Here is a 27,232-nt window from a genome sequence, read left to right as displayed (position 1 = left end):
AAGTATGTATCATTGTTTAAGATACTCTCAGCTAAGGTTTGGCGCTTTATATATTAATATAAAGTTTTAAATATATGTATTTTACTTATATTTGCCATGAGTCAGGTCTATGTATATTTCCCTTTGCAGTCTAAACAGTTTCAGTATAGGAATCATGTTGGGAAGTTTATTTAAACTTTTTCTTACCTGAGGTTCAGTCTTTTTCTAATTTGACTTTTTTTTCATTTTTTTTCACGGGCAAATCTATGCTCGCGAGGACGCAAAATGCCATATTTTATTGCGTCATTCTTGGCGCAATTTTTTTTTAGTGCAAAGTCGCACCTTTGATGGCACAAATTTCGTCATTTCCTGCGTCTTTGTTGGCACTAGTTGTTTTGGCACAAAATTGCGTTTGTTATGACGCGAGTTGTGTCATTTTCTGGAGTTGGTTTTGCGCAAATTTTTTTTAACTTTCTTTTGCGTAATGCGTCATTCTTGGCGCCAAATTTAGTTATTTTACCCCTCTATTGTTTGCTGTTTTCATTAATTTGAAAGCTATTATGCCTGCTTTTTTATTTTATTTTTTCTTTAAAAAAAAAAAAAAAATCCTATCTTTGTTTTTCTATCTACTGAAACTGTTACATTGTGGACATTTTGCCTAATGTTATTTTTCTTTTTCTGTTACATTTTGTGAGATGTCTCATTCTAATCCTGACTCTGATGTTACTGTAGAAACTATGATGCCCTGAAACACAAAACACTATTCTACAAAGCTACGTGTGTTCTTTTCCTTATTAAGCTGTATTTCTTCAGCTCAATTATGTGGCATTTATTTATTATATTTTATGCTAATAATGTTTCTACATGTACAATGACATTTACTGTTTTTACTTACTCAGTTCATGTACTTGATTTATTCTGCAAACATCACGTTATTACTTTTATTATAAAAGGTATGACTGCTATTATGCCTTTAAATAAACTTGCAAGGTCATTTCAAAATTGTTAAAATTTAATTAATTTTGTTCTGACCGACAGCATACTTAAGTTTATTCTACTGATGAAGGTTTTCTTTGGTTCAAAGGATCTTGTATCAGAGACAGTTTTGTTAAAAATTCTCCTTATTTCTCATTTGAACACTCTTTGTTCTTTGTTAAGGAAAATTTGTTATTTTTAGCTTTTAGGAGCCTAGTCCTCCTATTAACTGTTATTTTAAAATCTAGATTTTAAGATTTTAATTTTGCTCCTGAGGTTTTTTCCTATTCAAGATACTATCTGTAGTAATTTCTAAAGAATGGTTTATCCTGATTCCCTTTTGGGACTGTACTACTATTTCTATGGAAATTGGTACTTATTTTTAGGATTCTTTAGAGTTTTAATATAACCTTAGTAGAGCATATTCACGTTCTGTTTATATTTTTAGCTCAGCTTTATCTGTGGCTGACATTACTGTTCCCTCAACCTTTTGTTAAACAGTTAGCATAAGCAGTTTTAGATTCTCAAGTATATAACTCTGTTTATTTAATTCTGATGTATTCATTTTATTATGTTTACTTTATCTATTATTATGATTTCAAATATTTTTTATTATCTCTAGCTTGTTAGGATAATTATTTGTTTGATTTCTATTATCTCCACTATTTGGAGGTTTAGAGTTTTTCTGCCCTACTTTTAGTCTGGTGATGTAGATCAGTTGGTGAATGTCCTGACTACAAATGCTTGTTCTAGATCCAAGGGTCATAGATTCATATCCCGGCAGGGTTAATACAGCCCTTCGGCCTTTTGAGGTCAATTTATTGTGTACCATTTATTTGGGTAATAATAACTGTTTTATCAGCTGCTAATTTGGTTAACGAGTGTAAGCACTGAAAAAGCGTTTTTTTTTTTATCCTTCTGGGAGAAAAACGCTATATAATTACTAGTTATTAGTCTGCATGAAGGTGCGGTTCTCAAACCAGTCCTTCTGGTGGGGGGGGGGGGGGGGGCAGATTAGATTGTTTTTGGATGAACTCAGCAGTCCAAAATCTATATTATTCTTAGGGTTTGAATAGATTTTTAGAATGACACCTTCTATGGGAAGAATCTTTCTTTCTCAGTACACTGTGAATTTTTTAGGAGTGATTATACCAGTTCTTTAGCAGGAACAGGAATTTAATTTCTATTCAATTCTATTCTTTGTCCCAAAGAAGAAAGGTTTATTCAGTCCAATCTTGGATCTGAAGATTTGATATTGTTTTGTTAGAGTCTAAACTTTCAAGTTGTCGATTATAAGGACTTTTATGTCTTTTTGTTCAGCAAGGTCATGTCCACTCCATTTTACAGGATGTGTATCCTCATATTTTATTTCATTCAGACCACTTGTGGATTCTGAGATTCTCTTTTTTAGATAAGCTTTACTAATTTGTTGCTTTCCCATTTGGTCTGGCAACAGCTTTATGAATCTTTTCAAAGGTTCTGGGTGCCCTTCTTTCTGCAATAAGACAGTAGGGTATTGTGATGTTTCCTTATTTGGATGATATCTTGGTATTAGCTTAATCTTTTCTTTTATTGGAATCTCTCATGAATCAACTAGTTTTGTTTCTTCAAGACATGGTTAGAGGATTTAATTTACCTAAGAGTTTTGTGATTCCTCAGACAAGGGTCACCTCTTTTTGGGTTTCTAGATGGATTCTGTGTTCATGTCTTCGTCTTTATTGAACAAAAGTCAATTGTAATTGGCGTTAGCCTGTCTGACTTACAGTCTAGAACATTCCTTTCAGTGGCTATGTGCATGGAAGTTTTAGGTCTCATAACTGCAGCATCGGGCATGGTTCCCTTTGCTCATTTTTCATCTGAGACCTCTTTTGCTTTGCATACTGAATCAATGGTACAGGGATTGTTTTCAGATATCACAGTTGATATTCTTAAATCCTAAAACTCATCTCTCTCTGTTTTGGTGATTAGACTATCATCATTTTATTCAGGGGGCCTCCTTTTGTTCGTCATTCCTGGACTGTATTCTAAATGGATGCAAGTCTTACAGGTTGGAGAGCTGTCTGAGGGTCTCTAACAGCACAAGGGGTTTGGAAACTTCAAGAGGTGAGGTTTCCAATCGATATTTTAGAACTCCATGCTATTTTCAGAGCTCTTTCAGAGAGAACTTTTCATTTTGCTTTCAGATAGACAATATCACGACATAATTAAGAAGTATCTTGAATACGTTCTTAGATGGAATTCATCTCGTGTCTAATTTCTACGATTTTTATCTCAGGTTTAGGCATTTGGGAGGTGGATTATCTCAGCCATCAGTCTTTACATCCGGGAGAGTGGTATCTCTATACAGATGTGTTTTCTCAATTTCCCAGGTACCTTTTCAGGTCCAGGGATCCTCAGGCAGAAATGGTGAATGCATTAGCAGTGTCTTGGTTTTGCAACCTGACCACATCTTTCCGCCTCTGTTTTCCAAGATCATATTGAAATAGTCTCATGTGTTTCTGATAGCATCAGCATGGCCTCACAGGTTTGGTATGTGGATCTTGTTCAGATGTCCAGTTGCCATCCTTAGCTGCTTTCTCTTTGGCCAGCCCTCTTGTTTTAGGGGCTATTTTTCCATCGGTATCTCAAATGACTAATTTGATGGGATGGAAATTGATTAGTGTTTAGTAATAGAGGTTTCTCTGACTCAGTTTTTATCATTATGTTGCAGGCTTATGAGTTTTTTCAAGGAACATGTATTATCAGGTTTGGAAAACCTATATTTTATGGTATTCTTCTCATAAATTCTCTTGGCATTCTTTTGAAATTCCTAGGATTTTACAGTTTTTTCAGGATGGTTTGGATAAATTTGTCTGCAAATTTTTTGAAGGAACAAATCTCTATTCTTTCTGTTTTATTTCCTGAAAAGATTGTTTAAATTTCCTGATAGTCACTGTGTTGTTCAGGCTTTAGTTGGTATCAAGCCTTTCATTTATTAATTTCTCCTTTTTGGAGTCTTATTTGGTTTAAAGATTTTGCAGGCTCTTTCTTTTGAGCCTATATTTTCTTTGAAGAGTATCTGCTTTTTTGGAAAGTATTGTTTCTTTTGACTATCTCTTCTGCTACAAGAGTTTCTGATTTATCATCTCTCTCTTGTGTGTCTCCTTATCTGATTTTTTCATCTCGATAAGTTATTTTTTGGACTTTTTTTCTCTAAGGTTGTGAATTTGAACATTAGTAGAGAAATTGCTGTTCCTTCTTTGTTGCCGTAATCCTAAAGAATTCTTTGAGAGATCTTTAAATCCTTTGGATGTGATAAGAGTTTTATAAGTCTATATCAAGGTTACTAGGATTTCAGAAGACTCTGGTTCCAGAGAAGCTTAGAAAGGCTCTGCCATTTCTTTGGCATCCTCGTTAAAGCTTTTGTTTTTCAAGGCTTATTTGGAGGCAGGGCATGCTCCGCCTCAGATATTTACAGCTCATTCTACTAAGTTCAGTCGCCATTTCTTGGGCTTTTTCAGAATGAAGCTTCGGTTGATCAAATTTGCAAATCAGTAATTTGGTCTTCTTTGTATACTTTTATTGTTTTTACCATCTCTATGTATTTTGCTTCTTCTGAAGCAATCTTTGGTAGAAAAGTTCTTCAGGCAGCTGTCTCAGTTTGATTCTACTGCTTTTGATTTAAGTTTTTTAAAGAAAATCTTAATTATTGTGTGGATTTAATTTATCTGTGGAAATAGCTGTTGTTGTTTTATCCCTCTCTCTCTAGTGACTCTTCTGTGGACTTCCACATCTTGGTTATTTCTATCCCATACGTCACTAGCTCATGGACTCTTGCCAATTACATGAAAGAAAACATAATTTATGTAAGAACTTACCTGATAAATTAATTTCTTTCATATTGGCAAGAGTCCATGAGGCCCACCCTTTTTATGGTGGTTATGTTTTTTTTTTTTTTTTTTTATAAAAGCACAATTATATTTCCAGTTCCTCTTTTGTATGCTTTTTTACTCCTTTTTGTTATGACCTCACTACTTGGCTATTTGTTAAACTGAGTTGTGGGAGGTGTATTTATAGGCATTTGAGGTTTGGGAAACTTTGCCCCCTCCTGGTAGGAATATATATCCCATATGTCACTAGCTCATGGACTCTTGCCAATATGATATCAGGTAAGTTCTTACATAAATTATGTTTTAGTGTGAAATATTTGCCATTTAGTTGTTACAATGCACATATTGAGCAAGCAGTCATATATCACTTTTTATCTCCAGCACTGCAATGATAATGCTCATCACTGTCAGTCGGACATGAATATCGTAGGCGCTTGGAAGAGAGGATATACTGGAAAGAATGTTGTAGTTACAATCCTGGATGACGGCATTGAAAGAAACCACCCTGACTTGATGCAGAATTATGTAAGTTTTTAGCACAATATATTTAATGTAAGTTATATGTGAAATCCTCCTTTATTTTTAGAGTGGAGGAGGCTGATATAGAGGCTGTAGGAATTACTGCTAGGTCTAAAAACCATGCATATAATTATTTTTTATAGATTCAGCACTGGTGTTCCTTAAACACTGGTTCCATCTAATGAAATACATTTTACTGCATATAATATGTCTAACCACTAATAACCAGGTGTTATTAATTAATAGACCAAGTAATATAATTAATATAATTTTGTACGGATTAAAAATGATATACAGTAACTCTGATAAGGCAGTTAAAAATGCACGTGAGGATACTCTGTGGGAGTTAGGTAACTGAAAGAATGGGATATTGATATGGGGAATATAAGGAACCTATATAAGTTATAGAGGATATATATATATATATATATATATATTTAAAGAGATAGAAAGGTTAAAATTGAAATGTTCATGAATGCATTTTAAATAGCCAAAACTGATTAATTTTACAACACTCTCTATCTATCTATCTATCTATCTATCTATCTATCTATCTATCTCTAATTATGAGGTGCTCACTCTTCTTAAATGCTTATACATTTTGGTTAGAAATTAATGGAGACCTAGAAAATGTTAAATTAATCTGTATTTTTTATAGGATATTAAAATTTTGTGAAAAAAACAAAAAACGATTTAGTGCATTATTAGAGTGATTTTATTATTGTGGTATCTTTAGATCTGAATATGAAAATGTCCTAAAATGTTGTAGATTTGGCATAAATAGGATTTTTTTTACTGAACTGGTTATCTATTGACATATTCAGCAGAAGAGCAATTTTCATTGTGTTTTTCTAAGCCATTGTAATCTGTCAGAAAACACTTCTCATGTGATTTTTCTCATGATCTTTAGTTTTTTTTTTTAATATCCAATACTCTAACCACTGTTTAAAGCTTGGGGAAAACTTGCTTCTTATAATTGTTTGTCTCTTACCCAGTCCATAGATCTGATTTTTCTGTTACACTGCATAGATAATTCAAATAGCTTCTCTAATTCAAACAGACAATGCATTAGCATGCAATAGAATTTAGGCAAACTAGAACTTTGTGTTAAAATGTGTTACGAACACACCTTATTTTTTGCTTAAAGGCACAGTCTACACCAGAATTTTGATTGTTTAAAAAAGATAGATAATCCCTTTATTACCCATTCCCTAGTTTTGCACAACCAACAGAGTTATATAAAAACACTTTTTACCGTGATTACCTTGCATCTAAGCTTCTGCAAACTGCCCCCTTATTTAAAGTTATGGTAAATTCATACCAACTGCTCAACATATTTTAGAAGCTCTTACCTTAACTAGTACATCAATATGCTTTTATAATATTAAAAGCATATGTTAACTGAATAATTTCATTTTTATTACAGTAACGTTACACTGTTATATTCAGCCTCTCTCTAAATTTTTCTAAGGTACTGCTTTGATTGACATACGTTTTAGCCAATCATCTGCTCACCATGCGCCCCATGTTAAAAAGGACCTGCACGCCCCCGTACTCTGAACTCACTAATTGCGATGCAATGTGCATGCGCAACTCTTACGCTACTTGCACATTTGAAATAGAGAATCCTTAGGCTGAATATAACAGTGTAACGTCACCGTAATAAAAATGAAATTATTCAGTAAACAGATGTTTTTAATATTATAAAAGCATATCGATGTGCTAGTTAAGATAAGATCTTCTAAAATATGTTGAGCAGATGGTATGAATTTATCATCACTTTAAGTTCTTTTGACAGACATCCATTTTAGCTAATCAGAGCTGGCTCACCTGAACTCCACGTGCATGAGCACAGTGTTATCTATATGACACACATGAACTAACACCCTCTAGTGGTGAAAAACTGTCAAAATGCCCTGAGACAAGAGGCGGCCTTCAAGAGTTTAGAAATTAGCATATGAACCTCCTAGGTTTAGCTGTCAACTAAGAATACCAATAGAAACAAAGTAAAATTGGTGATAAAGGTAAAATGGAAAATTGTTTAAAATGACATTCTCTATCTGAATTATGAAAGTTTATTTTGGATTAGCCTGTCCTTTTAAAGCATTTTCTGTTAAAATATGTTGTGCCCAGGTGTGCTACAGCTTCTATCACGTCTTTAAAAGATTTATGCAGTTTTTAGACTAGTTGTAGAGTATATTTATTGTTCAGCTATTCAAAATAAAGAAAATCCCTATAGAAATGACATCATCAATAAATGTTAGCATTTCAACATCACACCTGTAACATCAATGACATCACATGTTAAATGATATACAACACCATCAATAACATACTTGTTTTCACCATGCACGCATTTGATTTAAATGGTTAAAAAATGTTTTATTAAATTATAAATTAAATTATAAAATCATTCACATTCTGATCAACATTCCTTTTTTTATGAAAAAAACAAACACAAAACTACACATATATACATTGACACCTGCCCATATGTTTTAGATTAGGACTTTAGAAATCCTAGTATTTGGGGACCCAATGAGCCTAGTGCAGTGAGGTGCAGCAGATGAGGACTGATGTGTAGGGAAGATGTAGTCTTGCAGAAGTATTCATGATGGAAAATGATATGTAAGGAAGCGTGATACTTGTTCATATACTAGCCTTTTAATACATTAGGAGGCACTGGGTTGTTTAAAGATATGAAAGTAGTTAAAGAGGGAAGCTGGATCACATGATTAACTTTATAAATCCGAAAAGTTTCCACTATCTATCTATCTATCTATCTATCTATCTATCTATCTATCTATCTATCATATATTTATTTATGTTTGTCTGTCCATCTGTTGATCTATCTATTTGCTCCATCTTACTAACTTTAAATAGATGTTTTAGATTTTATGCAAGATAAATAACCAATAGATTTTTAACATATTTGTATGTATTTGTATCTACTTAGAAACCAATCATGTTCCAGATTCAAGTGAACATGGAATAAAACAATAATCTTGTGTAATAAAACAAAATATTACTAATTTAACATTAGGAAGTCTCTGCTCAGATGCGCTTACAATTAATGGATTCTAGGAACTACTTTCACATTGAGGTTCAGTGAATTATATGCAGCTGTTGGCTACAACAAATGTGTCAGTTCATAGTGTGTTCTCTCAAAACACTCATCTAAAAAGTTGCCTTGTTATTGACACAGTTTATTTAATGCATGAGGGAAAATTATTTCATTTTGTTTTTTTTCCCAATGGGAATAGTGTTGGGAAGTGAAAATTGTGGCAATTATAGTTGGGTTTTGGCATAAATTACAAATAAACTGTGTTTGTGAATGTAGAATGAAGGTACCTCTTATATTTTATTTTGTAAACAATATACATATTTATTATATGCAATTAATTGGTCATCCAGACATATAAAGTAATAACATAAAACATTCATTTGCATTACTATTTTTTTTTATTGTTTTACTTTTGATTAGTGGTTGAGGGGAGAATAAATGAGATTGTACCATAAAATGTTTAATTATATGTAGAAAATAAAATTGCAATATACTTTTATTACTTATTTTGTCCCCTTTTTCTACAATGTAATACTGAAAATTGTGAGATTTGTTAAAAAAGTGCAGCTTCCAGGCTTAAAGATACATTTAACACTTTGATCATAAAGAAACTTTTTCAAATTTTTTTTGTTATTTACTTTGTCCCCTTTCTCCTGTAATTTAGAGCTAGATTACAACTGGGGCGCTAAATATCACTTGCACGCAAGTTGATCGCAATGCTAACATGAGCTCGTGTTTACATTGCTGGGAAGCATTGCGCTCACAAGAGCACGCTTCCATAGGCTCTAACAGGACCTCATTCTGATGCCGTCAGAGATGGCATCAGAACCTAAGTGCAGCCAAGTGGGTAACTAGCGCATCAATTGCAGCAAATTTAAATATATATGTATATGATTATATACATATATATTTATGTCTTTAATATAAATATTATATCATATTTATGTGTTAATATGTATATAAGCATTTACATATATATTTACAGGGAATTCACAGTTCCCATAGACCGCAATGTAGAGGCACTTTTCAGTGCCATCTTTTTATAACACCCCACTCCTGCCAACTTTAGCCCATAAATACTGCCTAGTGCAGTTATTTTATAAAAAAAATAAAGATGCTGCTTTCTTTATTTTTTTTAATAAAACACACCACACTGTATTTTGGGGGCATTTTGGGCACATTAATAAAATTAACCAGAGATCTGATCTTTGGTTAATTTTATAAGCGCTAATTGCTACTGTGAGCTTGCGGTAGGAATAACAAGCCACTTGTAATGGCTAGTTAATTATCGCATTCTTGCAAACCATTTGTGGGTGTGCTATAATTTAGCGCACCACTTGTAATCTAGCCTGTAATGTTTAAAATTATTGGCTTTCAAATTCATCTTATAAATGGAAGTGCAGACTTCAGTCTTAACTTGCTGTTTGTGAGCTTGTGAAAACGGGGCATATGTGAGCATATGAAAACGGGGCACTGATCGTGCTATGTTACCATATAAAAGCAGATTGCAAGATTGTTACAGACATTAAAAGCGGTGGAAGGGGAAGGAAGGTGCATGATCCTGCACTATGGGCAATAATTATGGAACAGAGAGGGAGGGATGAGACGCTATACTACAGAACAGGCAAATCAGAAGGGGGACCAACAAATTGATTGCAGGGATGTGGGAAGTACAGAGGGTGAGGGGGGACCACTACATTACAGCAACAAATTATTAATAAATAAATAAAATAAAAAATACTCAAACTTAAGATGGCTGCCACTAATGGGAGGGGGCAGAGTTAGAGAGCTGTTTGGGAGGGATCAGGGAGGTGGGAGGGTTGAGGAGGATCCCTATGCTGTAGATAATAAAAATAAATGCTGTAAACAATGTACTGGCAGACCCTTTGCCAGCACATACAATGGTGATGAGCAGCATGGGGGGGGGGAGAGCTGTTTGGGAGGGATCAGGTAGGGATCAGGGATGTGTGAAGTTGGAGGGTTAACCTCCCCATTACAATACTACTACCCTTACCAGCTAACCAATTAACCCCTTTACTGCTGGAAATGTCAGAAGTGTTGTGCGTGGCTGCAATAAGTGGCATTTTAAATATCCAAATGCAATAAAAAAGGTTACAAGACAACCCAGTTTGTCTACATAAAAAATATATATAGTTCTGATAGGTAAAAAAAGGCTATATTTCACTTCCCACTATTCCCAGTAGCGAAGGTGTTTTAATACTAATATAGGAGTTTATCGCAATCATTTAGAACCAAAAGGCTAGATTACGAGTTTGGCGGTAAGAGCTGCTCGGTACTAACTTGCAAGTTATTTCCACCGCTCACCTCCCTATAGCGCTGCTATTGCAGGTTTTCATAAACCCAGCGTTAGCAGGCAATAAGTGAGCGTTGAGCGAAATTGAGCTCCATACCGCACTCCAATACCAGCGCTGCTTTGAGCTGGTTTTACGTGCTTGTACACAATTTCCCCATAGACATCAATGGGGAGAGCCGGCTAAATAAAAGCCTAACACCTGCAATAAAGGAGCATAAAGCTCCGTAACGCAGCCCCATTGATTCCTATGTGGAAACAAAATTTATGTTTACACCTAACACCCTAACATAAACCCTGAGTCTAAACACCCCTAATCTGCCGCCCCCGACATCGCCACATTACATTTATTAATCCCTAATCTGCCATCCCCAATGTTGCCGCCACCTACATTACAGTTATTAAACCCTAATCTGCCGCCCCCGACATCGCCGCCACCTACCTACACTTAGTAACCCCTAATATTCTGCCCCCAACGTCGCCGCCACTATACTAAAGTTATTAACCCCTAACCCTAAGTCTAAACATAACCCTAACATAACACTAACCCTAACACCCACTAACTTAAATGTAATTAAAATAAATCTAAATAAAACCTACTATTAATAACTAAATAATTCCTATTTAAGACTAAATACTTACCTGTAATATAAACCCTAAGCTAGCTACAATATAACTAATAGTTACATTGTGTCTATCTTAGGTTTTATTTTTATCTCACAGATAAGTTTGTATTTATTTTAATGAGGTAGACTAGTTACTAAATAGTTATTAACTATGTACTAGCTACCTAGTTAAAATAAATACAAATTTACCTGTAAAATAAAACCTAACCTGAGTTACACTAAAACCTAAACTTACACTACAATTAAATAAATTACATTAAATACAATTAACTAAATTACAAAAAACAAACAAACACTAAATTACACAAAATAAAAAGATATGATCAAATATTTTAACTAATTGCATCTAATCTAATAGCCCTATCAAAATATAAAAGCTCCCCCAAAATAAATAAAACCCTAGCCTAAACTAAACTGCCAATAGCCCTTAAAAGGGCCTTTTGCGGGGCATTGCCCCAGAGAAATCAGCCAATAGGATTAAGCTCGCATTCTATTGGCTGTTCCAATCAGCCAATAGAATGCGAGCTCAATCCTATTAGCTGATTGCATCAGCCAATAGGATTTTTTTTACCCTTTAATTCCGATTGGCTGATAGAAGTCTATCAACCAATCGGAATTCAAGGGACGCCATCTTGGATGACGTCCCTTAAAGGAACCTTCATTCTGGAAGAGCCATTGATTGAAGAGGATGCTCCGCACCGGATGTCTTGAAGATGGATTATTAGTTATTTGATCGATCTGTATAGAATGATGAACTATTAAATCAAAACACTATGTGTATAAGTTGATGAAATTTCAACTTTTTATATATTACTCTCTTTAGCAATATCGTGCCAAAAATATATAAGTTTACAAAAATTGCCCTCTAAGTGAACTAATCTACTATGTGTAACAAACTAATAATGTGTTAATAAATGAATGTGTTAAATAATGTGTGATTCATTTCACTGAGTGTGTGTAATGTATAGTGAAAACCTACACTATAAAATATTTTAGTTTGTGTACTTATATCGCCCACTATATCTATATATAATTAAAACTAAATATGATCTAAATGGGTCCACATTTAATAAAATATAAGTGCATATAAACAATTTTTATTTGTAATGTAGTGACAATGTTACTAAGTGAAGCTATTCTGCATTGTTTTTTAGGTATCTATATAATACTATTCTATACACAATTTGGTATCAGTGTCTCAGTATTATAACCCTCATATGTATCCTAAGGTTTCGATGTGAGTGCACCTCAATCTCATTAAATTTAATTGAGACCCCCATCTATTAAAGGACCCTTTATGCTCCTATTTCAAAGTGCCCTAAGGACACCTATACTAAACCCCTTTTAATGAGTGCCATAGGGACAACTATATATTATATGATCATTTTTAATAATTCTGATTGACCCCAACTGGACTATTGGGATATTCAGGTTTGCAATAGTTAATCAACATGGGTTAAAATACAAATAGAAGCCCAGATATTGTCCAAGATGAATTAAGCACCTATATTATAGTTCTAAAAAACTGCCAAGTCTAACATTTTGTTTAGGCCAGATGGGAACACAGATTGTAAATGATAAATCCAGTATGTTTCCCTCTGGTGCAAGCGAGTGTATCTGTTGTAACCCACAGATGTGGGAATACTCTCTAATGGGGTGATACTAAAATAATTCCTGTTGCCACCATGTTGGATAGTAATCACTCCATCTGGTGCAAATTTTCCTACAAGTGCAGCCTAAATACTGCTGGCCACACTTGCAAGTTAGAACATAGACCACAGATTCTGTGCCACAGTTCATATGAGATTTAATTTCTCCTGTCTTGTTGTGACATTTAATATTTTTGTTACCATGACTGATAGTCCAGTTGGGGTCAATCAGAGTTATTAACAATGATCATATAATATATAGGTGTCCCTATGGCACTCATTAATATGGGTTTAGTAAAGGTGTCCTTAGGGCATTTACTATATGGGGGTCTCAATTTAATTTAATGTGATTGGGGTGCACTCACATCGATACCCTAGGAGACATATGAGGGTTATAATACTGAGACACTGATACCAAATCGTGTGAAGAATAGTATAGATACCTAAAAAATGATGCAGAATAGCATCACTTAGTAACATTGTCACTTCATTACAAGTTAGAATTCTTTAGGGCTGCAACTAACAATTATTTTCATAATCGATTAATCGGTCCATTATTTTTTCGATTAATCGACTAATCGGATAAAAAAAATAATCTATTTTTTTCCTCCATTTAAAATAATATCCACATATTGAGTATTACAAACATAAAACTTCACACTAAAACTTTACTTTAAACAACCAATTTTTAATCAGCAGAACACATTTTTATAATTAAGCAAAACAAAACCACAAACTGTTTAAAAAGAGGTAGAACTAGAAAGAGGTAAACTATCAATGTTTATAAAATTCTGTTATTCTGTTATTGAAATGCAAAAATGTTCACATGCACCTGGCTGAGGCTAGCTCTTTTTTTGCAAGCTATTTTGCCTGCAGCAGAAAAGAGGCGCTCAGATGGTGTTGAGGTGCCTAAGATGCATAAGTAGACTTAAACCAATTTCGCCAAGGTGGGATATTTATCACTGTTAGCTCCCCACCAATGCAAAGTGTTTTCCTCCTTGGCAAGGGGCCTCTCAAAGTAAGCCTGAACTTCATTCTAACATAAAAATATCTTAAATATCTATATATATATCTATATAAGGTTAGGGAAAAAATATCTAGTCCGCACTTAAAATAACAAATATATATTTACAGATGTTAAATCTGTTACATATCACAATTTATTAAGCTGCACATAGTTGTAAACTTAAAAAGAAACACTGTTGTGAAAAAAGTGAAAGTCTGTAGATGTCCTTTAGGTTAACAACATAACAATAAAACGCAATACCATGTACAGGAGTTCACCTGAGTGAAGCAGCTGGTGCCGTGTGCAAACCAATTAATCAGAAACCAACTACTCAATTAATGGGATTCGTGGACAACTATTTTTATAATTGATTATATTGATTAGTTGTTAGAGCGCTAGAATTCTTTATATGCACTTATATTTTAGAATAGTATTATATAGTACCTAAACACATATGCAGAATAGCATCACCTAGTAGCATTGTCACTACATTACAAGTTAGAATTCTTTATATGCACTTATATTTTATTAAATGTGGACACATTTAGATCATACTTAGTTTTGATTATATATATATAGTAGATATAGTGGTCAATGTAACCACATCTAGGTATTCAATTTTTGATGCATGCACATTATGCGTAAAAGATAAACCCATTGTGTTGTTATTCAAACTCTCTATAAATTGGGCAGCTGACTCCTCTAAGCCCTTCCAAATAAAAATCAAATAATTTATGTAATGGCCATAGAATACCAGGTTCCCACTCCAGTTTGAGTTGTAAATATTACGTTCTTCAAATATGCCCATGAAAAGATGATCAAAACTGGGGGTGAACCTGGTACCCATGGCTGTACCCTTCATATGTAAAAAAAATAGGCCGCGATCATACTCATTTAGCCAAATTGCCTGTAATTCCACTGGCTATACGATATTTTAGTCACGTGACACTATGACATTTTGAGAAATAGGATTGGCTACATCCCAATCACATGACACGTTAAAATATGATGAAGTATGAGGAGTTCCAAATGGAGCTGCCAAAAATTGAATAGATTAGGAGACACTCAGCTTTTAATGACTGTTAAGAAACATACCTACATACCTAAGTACAATCTAAGACACTTAGGAGATTTGTACTTGCGAAGGTAATAAGATCCAAGAAAGAGGGTGGGTTTGTATATTTAAGATGTGATAATCAAATTGAGTACAATACTAATCAACACTTTAAATACAAATAACGATCAGAAATCTGAAATTTATATTAAGACAAGAGAGGGGTTTCTCCTTAGGGATATATGTGCGGGAGGATCACTAGAATAATTTGGCTTGACATTAAATTCAGGCAGCTGGGTCATATCGACATGGTTTGTGTAAACAATATGTAAATGTTTTCAGAAAATGTGTGTATATATAAACACACTTAGTAACAGATAATAAGCTGTGTAAATAATAGGGAAACATTTTTTTTAAATTGTGCATATATGCTTTGATGCTTTAGGAAGATAATAATTAATCATGATTGTTTGATTATCAACATATGTTTATTCAGTACGCCCAAAAGGGGTGGTATGTTTGCTCATTGGTTAACAAATGATTCAAATAACACTAGCCGAGAAATGCATTGCAGATAGGGGTAACACTTGGACCCCCCCCTATTTCACTCACTGCTTTTGTTTTTAAATGTGTTTTTTTTAAATTAACCATTTTATACTCAAGCATAGTGCTAGCAAAGTGTGTTAGGAAAAGTGTATATTCAATTAAAAGGATATATATATGATCCGTGTAGTCCTCCTCACTTTAGGTAAGTCAAGGGTTAACTCCAAACCTCAAAAACAAACAAAATATGTTGCAATTAATTTTGATATTAGGAATGATATTCACACCAGTGGTCCCTCCAAGGGGCTACTCACACTTAAAAGAGCCAGCCAGGCTCTAGGATTAGAAGCACACCCGTTTTTATACTGCCAGGCTTCCAGTATAACTCCAAACCCAGGCTGCTGCTTCAATAAAATATATTTTTATTAAAATACATAAAAAGATATTTAAAAGTCACAAATAATACTCAATCAATAATAGTCACTCTGGTATCTGTACCACTTGTTATATAGTGGGAGCGGTATCACACATTATATTTATGGATTATAGTAGATAGCTCGCCCAGTCGCTTATGCCAGCCAAAATCCAATTAGTGGAAACCACTCGATACCTGTCCTGGTAACTTAATTGTCTGTGAGAGAGTAGTGGCACTATCATAGTTCCAAGGTCCGACGTACGTTTCGCTGTAAACATCTGGCTTTTTCAAGGAAGTGGAATGGTGTGCGTCTTCCTTCTTGATGGTGATATAGGGTAAGCGATCCTCCTATTGGTTATCTCGGATGATGTCATCAAGCTGTGTCCTAGATTTTCGGATATTATCAGTAAGTATCTGAGAGTTCCTTCCTCCATCTTTGATAAGGGCAAAGGTGTTCTTTTATGTAAAAAAGTTCCGTCCTCTATCTTGGATGCTGGCAAAAGCATTTATGCCTATTGCTATTTATGCAAAATCCATTATGAAAACACACATTAATTATTGGTGTTTATCAAGACACTGTTATCCCTGTTGTTGCATATAGTAAGGGAAAAAACATTGTAGTTGCATATAACAAGAAAAACATATGTAATATGTCACAACTTTAAATTACGAATGCATACACATTAGAAATACATGGATGAAAGTTGACCATGCAGGTGCACTTGAACGTTTAGACTATGTGTAGATGAAGATGACAATGATTGTGCTAACTTATGGTTTTAAATGTTGTATATATCAATTCTATACACTCTATCATGTTGGTGATTGATAACATATTAAACAATCTTTTATATTGCAATCCTAATGGTTGTGTATTTATTTAGTACCTAGTGGGATATATGTCTACTGTTATATACAATTTTACATCATCTTCATCTTATACAGACTCATATTTAGAAAGAGGGAAACTGTCCCCAGAAAGACTAGTAATAAGAAAACATAGTCCAAAATAATGCAGAGTAAAAGAAATTAATTTAAAAAAATGATGAAGTTCAACATCCTTGTTCAAGCCATATGGTATTAGGGTGTTTAGGATGTATATAAATTTCATCTCTAATTGGCCTAGGTCCTGTAACCTATCACCACCTCTCCAATGCTGAGAAACTCTTCTGATTCCTATAAATTTTTAAAACCAATTTTTATGTTGTATACATGTTCGTTGATTCTGGTCTTGAGTAATCGGGTGGTCCTACCCACATAAAATAAATTACATTTACAACGTAACACGTATACAACAAATTTACTGTTACAGGTAATCAGATCTTTTATATCAAATTTTCTTCCATCTTTTGCTAAAAATTGTTTGGTTACTTTATTTGTTTTTTTTAGTATTCTGACATGCATTGCATGAATGGTATTTAACAAAACCCATTTGTGCTGTATGTAACCAATCAGTTTTCTTATCTTTTATGTAACTATTTGTTAATTGATATTTGATGTTAGGTACCTTTCTATAAATGTTTGGTTTCTCATCTAAAATAGTCTCCAATATTGAATCTCTAAATAATATTTTCCAGTGTTTATTGATAATATCCCTGGTTACATACAACACAAATGGGTTTGTTAAATGCCATTCATGCAATGCATGTCAGAATACTAAAAAAATGAATAAGGTAACAAAACAATTTTTAGCAAAAGATGGAAGAAAATTTGATATAAAAGATCTGATTACCTGTAACAGTAAATTTGTTGTATACATGTTATGTTGTATATGTAATTTATTTTATGTGGGTAGGACCACCCGGTTCAAATGTGGAGGCTTTTTTAAATGGTGTTTTAGTCTCACTACTGGAATCTTTAAAGTGATCCTTTAGTTTTAATTGTCGCTGTAGTTTGTGTATGTCTACATTGGTGTCAAACGTATTCTCCTTAGGTGTAGGTATAAAGGATAAACCTTTATTCAGTAAAGTCAATTCATCTATACTAAGGGGTCTACTGCTTAAATTATAGACAATATTTACTTTCTCTTGCTGAGCTTTTTGCGATTTATGTCTGCTTCTTCTACAGTGCTGGTGTCTGCGCCTCTTGTGTATTGGGGTAAGGGCGGGGGTTTTGCCATAGATCTGGTGGTTATCCCAGATAAAGACTGGGCATTAGAGGACCCTTGGTTTTTAGAAGCATTGTCAGTGTTAATGTCAGCAGTGTCTGGTTCTGATGAATCACCACCACTACTATCAACTATACTTAGCTGATTCCTAGCCCTCATATATCTTTGTTTCTTTTTTTTTTTTTAAAAGGTTTTCTTTATTAGAAAATAAACAGTACAATTAACATTCCGCATATTACCACGAAAAGCATAGGAGCATACAATAACAATAATCATATCTGTACATGAAGAATATCTTTATGGTTATCACAAATATAAATTGGGTAGAGAATACAACATTTTGACTCACTATTCCCCATAGTGCTTTAATTTATATTATGTTATATAACATTTTTATCTATAATCATAAAGCCCATTACTCATGTCCCGCTACAATGGATATGTTTTGTGTTCCCCCTTATTCCCCTGAGATGTTCTGCCTGTTATATTTTATATAGTTACAATATTCTTCCCAGATGAAATTCACGGTTAGGAAGTCATCTATTCTCTTCGTACTAACATAATGGTACTTCTCCATCATTAATGTATGAGTGACCAAAGATCGCCATTCTAAAACTGAGGGTACCTCGGTTGACTTCCAATTCCTAGGGATCAATCTCCTAGCACAGTTAAGCAGTACAATTATTAACCTATGTCTTAGTTTACATTTGATTTTTGGTAATTTATTTAGTAGAAATACTGTGGGGTCTAGCGGTAGTTTAATGTGGGTAGCCTGTTCAATTGCCAATTGTATTTCTTGCCAATATTGAGTAATATAAGGGCAAGTCCACCATATATGTTGAAAATCTCCCAGGCCCCCACATGACGTCCAACATTTATTATCTCTAGTTTTAAAGATGATGGCTAATCTAGCTGGGGTATAATACCACCTACACAATAGTTTTAAGTTACATTTTAGTTGTGCTATTGATGAAGTGTGTTCGTTCATATTATTAAAGATTCTTGCCCATTTTTCAGGGGATATATGGGTTTGACTCTGGAATGGTATTTTATATATCAGGGAGAGTGAGCCTTTTGAATATGTGGTGGAGTTGCATATGGACTCAAAAGGGGTTAGGGATCTATAGAGTTGGGTGCGCTTATTGTGTGTGGTGAGATAATGATTTATTTGAAAATATCTAAACCATGGTGTAAAATAACTTCCATAATTTTCTTGCAGAACAGTTTTAGACTTGAGGGCTTTATTCTCCATGGCAAAGCAACATGGTATAACCTCCCGTAGTGTTAAGTCTTTGACATAATGGTTAGGGAAGGATATTAGGAGTTCTGGGTTATGTTTCAGAGGTGTCACAGGGGATGGTATATTGGAGATCACCGAAAGATTAGTAAGGCATTTGTCCCAGACTTTAAGTGTTAGTTTAGTAATCTCTGATGTAAGGGGGTGCAAGGTCCTGTGTATGTGTGGGATCCAGCAGCTTGCTCCCAGCTGCATGTTTTGTGACAGGTCATGAACCAATCTTATCCATTCTTTATGGACACCAGGTTTACACCAGTCTATGGCCCGTGCTAAAGTGCTTGCTATATGATAATAATGAAGATTTGGCATTCCCAATCCTCCTTTAAGTTTAGGTCTATAAATAATTGTCTTGGCAAGTCTAGGGCATTTGTTGTTCCATAAGTAAGTGTTTAATATAGTTTGGTTCTTATTAAGGAAAAATTTAGGTATTGCAATCGGGATAGTTTGAAACACATACAAAATTGTTGGTAAGATAGTCATCTTAATAGCATGTAATCTGCCTATCCACGAGTTTTGTTGTGCCAGGATTGCAGTTCCTGTTGTATATCTTTAAGTAAGGGGATATACTTTGCAGTGAACATTTGTTGAGGATCATTAGTAACTTGTATGCCCAGATATTGTAGGGAGCTCTTTTGAAACTGATAGGAGTATGTCGACTGTATGTGTTTAAGTGTAGAGTCAGGGACCTCTACTCCCATAAACTCTGATTTTGAGGCATTGATTTTAAAATTAGAAAATCTACCATAAATTTGGAATTCATTATGTAGTTCAGGTAAAGAGGTTAGCGGATTGGTAATAGTCAAAAAGACATTGTCTGCATATAAGGAAATTTTATAATCCCTCTCGTGCACTGTTATGCCTGTTATATTTTGATTTTTTCTAATTCTAGCTGCCAAGGATTCCATGGCCAAGGCAAATAGAAGCGGGGACAGCGGACATCCCTGCCTCGTTCCATTGTGAATAGTGAAATCAGGAGATAGCGAGTCATTCAATTTGATTCTCGCATTTGGGGTACTATACAGGGACATTATCTTTGATGTAAATGTATCCAGGAAGCCAAATTTGATTAGTATCTGTTTAAGAAAGTTCCAATTTAGACGATCAAAAGCTTTCTCCGCGTCCATGGACGCGAAGATTGTAGAGGTTTTTGTGCGTATGGCATAATCAATCAAGGTTTGTATTTTAATAGTATTGTCCCTTTCCTCTCTATAAGGGGTAAAGCCTACCTGGTTGTAGTGTACTAATTGGGGAAGAAGTTTATTCATTCGGCTTGCTATTATCTTTGCAAAGATTTTAGCATCTATATTCAGCAATGAGAGAGGGCGAAAATTTGACGGAGTATCTGGGGACTTGCCCGGCTTTGGCAGTACTACAATATACGCTTCTAACATTGAGGACGGGAAGTGGTTAGTAGAGGAGGTATTATTGTATAAGGCATGTAAGGCAGGAATAAGGATTGGAGCGAATACTTGATAATATTTGGCAGAAAATCCGTCTGGGCCTGGGCTTTTACCTGGTGGCAGTTCTTTAATGGCCGCTAAGATTTCATTTGTAGTCATTGGAGATTCTAATGCTGTGCACTGCTCATGAGAGAGTGTGGGGAGATCAAATGAGTCTAGATATGCTTGAAGCGACTCTCTAGGATAGGGATCCTGTCCAGAAGCTTTATGATGTAGATTATAGAGGGTGGAGTAATATTTGGTCTAAGATTTCAGGGGATGTGCATACTGAAGTTTTCTGAGGGGTTTTAAGCTCATGAATAAATGATTTTAGCCGTACTCTTTTAAGAGATCTAGCCAGCATTTTCCCTGCTTTTTTGCTTTCATGATAGAATTTTTGTTTTATTTTCAGGGAAGTTTTCTGGTATTCCAAGGCAAGGAATGTTTCCAGTTGATCTCTAATATTACCTATTTCTTTCAAAATAATAGTATTTTTGGGGTCCTTCTTATGTACATAGTCTAAGTGTGCCAGGTCAAAAGTCAGTTTAGAATAGTTTAGTCTAGAGGTTTTTTGTATTTGGGCTTTATATTTGATAAACTTTCCTCTGAGGGTACATGTATGTGCTTCCCAAACCACAAAAGGGTCATCTACCGAGTCATTATTAATCTGAAAGTATTCTTCCATTACTTTGGAAAGATGTTCTACAAAGGGTTGGTGTGACAGTAATGATTCGTCAAGTCTCCATTGATAAGGATTAGTGGGAGTATTGGGCCATGCAATATGTACAGATACTGCAGAGTGGTCTGATCATGACGTGGGGATGATAGAAGAGTTGGTAATTAGAGAAAGTCCCATTTAGTTAGTCAAAATGTAATCTATTCTGCTGTAAGATTGCGAGGGATGTGAATTGAAAGTGTAGTCTATTATGGAGGGGTGTGTAAATCACCATACATCGTACAAGTTATAGTCCCTCAATGCTTTCCATAGGTATGATGTTGTGCGTTTCGGGATCCTGGGTTATGGGTTGGAAGTATCTACCAAAGGTTGAAAAGGGAAATTAAAGTCTCCTCCAAAAAAGATCGGACCCTTAGAGATATCTAGTAATTTCGGGAACATTGTTTTGAAAAAGGGCATATGTTGAACATTAGGGGCATAAATATTGATCAATGTGATTGGTCTACCGTACATTATCCCCACTATTCCCAAGAATCTACCCTTAGTATCCTTAGCTATCTGCAAAACAGTGAATGGGACATGATTGCAAAGTAAAATACTAACTCCGCATCGTTTAACTGATGCTGTGTTATGGAATTGTTGAGTATAATGTTTACCAAAATATCTGGGGATTTGTGATTTCTTGAAGTGTGTTTCTTGCAAGAAGAGAATATCTGCTTTTTTCTTGTAAAGATCCGACAGTGCTTTGGGTCTCTTACATGGAGACTGAAACCCTTTGACGTTTTGAGTTAGGATAGTGAGGGAAAATGTTTTTTGTGTGGTGGTCATCAGGTCATTATATAGAGAACAGCAAACAGAAACCTTTTCATCATATACTCCTTACGCCTAGAATGAACATATTTTGAGCAAAAATGCAAGAATGTGTCGCAAAACAGTGTCAGAAACTTGTACTTAGCAACATAACATAAAAAACTATAACGATAACATTCAGGTCCCAGCTTGTCTTGCCTGGAAACATTGTTAGATTGAAATATTCAAACCATTAGTGTAGGCCAAAATATCTCCTTTTACACCAATATAAAAAAAAGAACAATAGAGGAAAATAAATGTAAGCTCACAGTGAATAATATAGTGGCTTTGTCAATATATAGTATTAGAGCTCAATACACTATCTTAAATTTTACGGCAAACTTTTAACACAACCTTAATGTTCATGGTGCTCAGGAAGTCCATCCCTTAAAGTTAAGCCATCCTCAGTATCAGAAATAGGGCCTCGTGAATATCCCCTTGTATGTCTCAAAGTAACAGTTACTGCAATCATACTCACAAGTCTGAGGATTCAGGCAAGGCATCGGATCTCACGGGTGGGCATGCATGTGCCCATAGGTGTATTTTGAGTTCCCTATGTCGTCAAACATTGGTATAAGTGGGTGTAGATCAAAAAACTGTGTTAAGAACGGGGCGATCTGGGTTTTGATGAATCCTGTGATCTAGCCTCTAGATCTTGTATGGACGAGGGTCTTCTCTGTGGTTTGACTGGGGCGAGAGACCAAGTATTGCGACTTTGTGGTTGGGTATCTCCAGAAGATCCTGCTGTAGCTAGTGTGGTTAGGTCTGGCAGATCCAAGTTTAGAATGTCATAAAACTTTGGGGCTTCTGATATGTTGTCACATATTACCCTTCTATCCTCGTGAATAACTAGTAGGTGAGTGGGGAAACCCCATCTATATGGGATGCATTTGTTACGCAAGAGTTGTGTTAGAGGAGAAAACTCCTTGCGTTTTTGCAGAGTCCTTTGTGAAAGGTCTGCATAAAATTGTAGTACTGTGCCCCGAAAACGAATCAGCTGTTTTTTCCATGAGAGGTTGAGGAGTTCTTCTTTGTCCCTATAATTCTTGAATTTGATAATAATATCTCTGGGAGGGGCAGAGTCTGGGGGTCGAGCTCTTAGAGCTCTATGTGCCCTATCCCATGGGATTTCTTCTTTAGAAGTATTACCCCTAAGGTGAGTAAACAGAGCTGGTAGAAAAGTAGGCATGTTTTTAGGCAGGACCGACTCAGGTACCCTCCTGATCCTTAAGTTCTTCCTCCTGCTTTTGTTCTCCAGGTCTTTGATTTTGGAGTGTAGGGTCTCAATAGTAGAGGTAAATGTGTCTACTTGAGATTGTAGGCCATCAACTTCTTCTCTCATAGTATCATTACTATCTTCCAAGGCTTCTACTCTGAACACTATTGCAGTAATATCTTGTTTTAGGTCTACCATTTCTTCACGGATGCAGGCACATACAATGTCCACGATATCCTGTTTAGATGGTAAGGTAGATAGTAAAGTCGAGGGTATTTGAACGATTCTTGATGATTGATTATCCAAAGGGGCATGGGGACTTTGTGGGAATTTTGTTGCTAATAAGGATGTCTGAGGGGCCGACATGTTAGTGCCGTCTGATGTGTTAAAGTAGGAAGCAACTGATGAGTTTTTATTTATCTGAGGCTTAGACGGTTTGTCCGCTTTAGTATTTCTCCTTGATGCCATTTGATTGCTTAAAGTGAATGTAAATTTTGATGCTAAAGTGCCCGGTTTTTAAAACTTTGATTAAAAACAGAGGCACTTTAATTCATCAATATTTTCATTTCACTCCTGTTGTGAAAATAAACTTACTTTTTAATCTTCACAGCAGCTCCAGCTTCCTCCACCTGTTTCAAAGCCTCTTCCTGGGTCTAAAATGAGGTATCTGGCTTCCTCCAATCACAGCAGTGAATCAGACACTGAATCCCCCGGGGGGGAATCTGTGATTGGAGGATGACCTATCAATCATTTCTGACATCAGAAATGGCTTGTGAGACCGGAGGAAGCAGCAGCTGCAGTGAAGTTTAAAAGGTAAGTTTTTTTTCAGAACAGGAGTGAAATGTAAATTTTGATGAATTAAAGTGCCCCTGTTTTTAATCAAAGTTTTAAAAACCGGGCACTTAAACATCAAAATTTACATTCACTAGCGCTTAGACAGCCGAAAGCAGTCACATACCTTCAAACTACCTAGTGGTTCAATCGGGTCAGTCCCGACATATGCTGGGGGACAACGGTCAATATATTTAGCCGTCATTACTCCCTGAGATACTGGGCCGCACCCACGTGGTCAGACCAAGACTACCGACGGAAGAGCCTTCTCCAGATCACTGAGCCGCAGACAGGCTGACACTGTCGATTTCACGTGAGTTGCTTATGTTGAGCCCTGTAACCTTGGGAGAGGGTGTGAGACACTAAAATTGCAAACGGCATAAAATAAGAACACAGCCTACACCCTAACACGGTGAACAGCAAATAGTGAGGGGACATAAACAGGATCTGAACCCCTTATCCGCTATCAGAGGCTTATCACCCACAGAGAAGGGGAGCATATAAACGCTGCACAGACTTTAGTAGATCAGACATTGACTTATAAGCACCTATCCATATACCCAGAAGGGGATATTTACAGCGTCAAAGCACACCCTAGATCCCTACAGACTCAGGAGGGTAAAAGCGCCCTGGGAGAATATTATACAGCTAAACATAATGACAAGTAAAAGAACCTCCAAAATTTTAAAAAGCACACAGTCATCTGCCATGGAAAATTACTTTACTCCAGCAGACCCTGGGCCCACGACATATGGCCAGTGGCGTCACTAGGGGGGGGCGGGGGGGGCGGGCCGCACCCGGGTGACACCCACCAGGGGGTGACACCAAAAAAAAAAAAAAAATTTTTTTTTTTTTTTTTTTTTTAAATTTTATTGAAATTCAAGGAAATACAATGTTGATATGCATGGATTTTTTTTTATTAGAGGGGCTGGCATTTGGGAACATTGGTGGGACTGGGGAAGTTGTAGACACACAATTTTTTTGCCCCTTGAGCCAGTGCTGCAATTTCAACAAATAGTTTTCCCGGCTGCTTTTGCTTGTTTGTACTTTGCTTCTCCCCTGCCCAATTTCGCTATGAATGTTGTGGACATGCCGTGGGGCTTGCAAAGTTGCGCTGCTAGCCTAAACCTGCCTGCCTATCTGTGCTCACTGCTCAGTGACATGTGGAGCAGTGGAGTCACTCACTGCTGTGCTGTCTCTCTAAACGGGAACTGGCAAATCATGAGGGGATGCCTGGCACCTGACCGCATAACTGTCTGACACTGTCTTTAAAGTGAAGGAGCCACGTATGATGCCCACCAGACCATTACGGTTATGGTACACTAAGTGCACACTGAACAGGTAGGAGGGCGGGCGGGGGTCTGGGGGTGGGCAGAGTGCAGAGGTGATTGGCCATAAGAAGTGGTAGGCACGCGGCCTGGGGCTGTGTACTGACAGACTTGGAACAGAGTCAGAGAGCAGAATTTTCATAGTTTGCACCTAAAACTTTTCTTTAGTAATTTATTTTTAGAGTCCTCTGTTTATTTTTCATTTGATGCTCTGCTGAGCCAGGGAGCAGCTCTAGGCATGAGCTTTATAATTAATGCAGTGCAGTTTACATATTTTGTATGTGTGTGTCTGAGTTTTTGTGTGTGTGTGTCTCAGTGTTTTTGTGTGTGTGTCTGAGTGTGTTTCCGAGTGTTTGTGTGTGCATCTGAGTATGTTTTAAGTGTGTCTGAGTGTTTGTATGTGTGTTTGCCTGTGTTTTTGTGTGTGTCTGCTTTCTGGGGGGGGGGGGGGTGACACCATAACTTACCGCACCGGGTGACACCAACCCTAGTGACGCCACTGCATATGGCACAGGACAAGGAAGCACTAAACAAACAACAGAATTGCAAGTTCACGAACCAGAAATACAAATACATGCCCAATCCTATATCACAAAAGAAGATATCAGACACCTCTCCTCAAAAAACGATATCAAAACAGCCATGCAGGATTTCAAGGCCATGTTTGGGGAATTAAAAAGGGATATCACAGCAGTAAACCAAAGAGTCACTTTAATTGAAGAAAAGCAAGAAACACTAAGCTCTGATATGCAACATCAAAATAGCTACATACAAGCCCAGGATGGCACAGTGCAGGTCCTTATGGACCGTGTGGAGGATCTAGAAAACAGAAGCAGGAGGAACAACCTCAGGCTGAGGGGTATACCAGAGGCAGTTGATCCTCCTGCCCTCCAGGACTATATTCAAGAATTTGTTAGGCGCCTCAAAAGAGATGAATCAGCGCAAGAAGTACAGATCGAAAGAGCACACAGGGCCCTGAGGCCTAAACCGCCCAACAGGGCTCCCCCAAGAGACGTCATAATGAAGCTACTGTCATTCAAAGAAAAAGAGGAGATATTGAGGCTAGCAAGAACCCAACAACCCCTTGAGTTTAGAGGATCAGAAATTAAAATCTACTCAGACTTATGCCCAACAACGCTTCAGAAAAGGAAGGATATGAGATTTGTTACAGCAGTCCTCACGGACAAGAAGATCCCTTATAGATGGGGATTTCCTACATGCCTGATCGCAATGAAAAACAATACTTCCCACGTCCTTAAAACAATAGAGGATCTGCCAGGCTTCAATCAAGCGCTAGGCCTCCACATTAGCCCGCCACGGGACATAGGTGACGTCAGCCGCAGAGCACCAGGAAGGCCGCCCAGAGAAGACCCCCCAGAAAAAAAAAAAAAAAAAAAGGACTACCACTGTTTGAGAACTAATGTCTTACACTCTGTGTACCACTCTGGAGAAAAGCACAGGGGTACCTGTCAGGTCGTA

General features: G+C 36.2%; 1 protein-coding gene across 3 annotated transcripts in view; it reads left to right on the top strand.

Moving 5' to 3' along the window:
- Positions 1 to 27,232, top strand: part of PCSK5 (proprotein convertase subtilisin/kexin type 5) — an 868,299-nt gene that overhangs the window by 224,051 nt on the left and 617,016 nt on the right. For all 3 annotated transcript variants that reach the window (XM_053702490.1, XM_053702492.1, XM_053702493.1), the window contains exon 4: positions 5,205 to 5,348. In XM_053702490.1, the coding sequence (XP_053558465.1) occupies positions 5,205 to 5,348 (144 nt within the window). The remainder of the gene's footprint in view (positions 1 to 5,204; positions 5,349 to 27,232) is intronic.

The sequence above is a fragment of the Bombina bombina genome, chromosome 2 (genome assembly GCF_027579735.1).
Source record: "Bombina bombina isolate aBomBom1 chromosome 2, aBomBom1.pri, whole genome shotgun sequence".
Taxonomy (NCBI): domain Eukaryota; kingdom Metazoa; phylum Chordata; class Amphibia; order Anura; family Bombinatoridae; genus Bombina; species Bombina bombina.
This window is presented reverse-complemented; position numbering and strand designations above follow the sequence as displayed.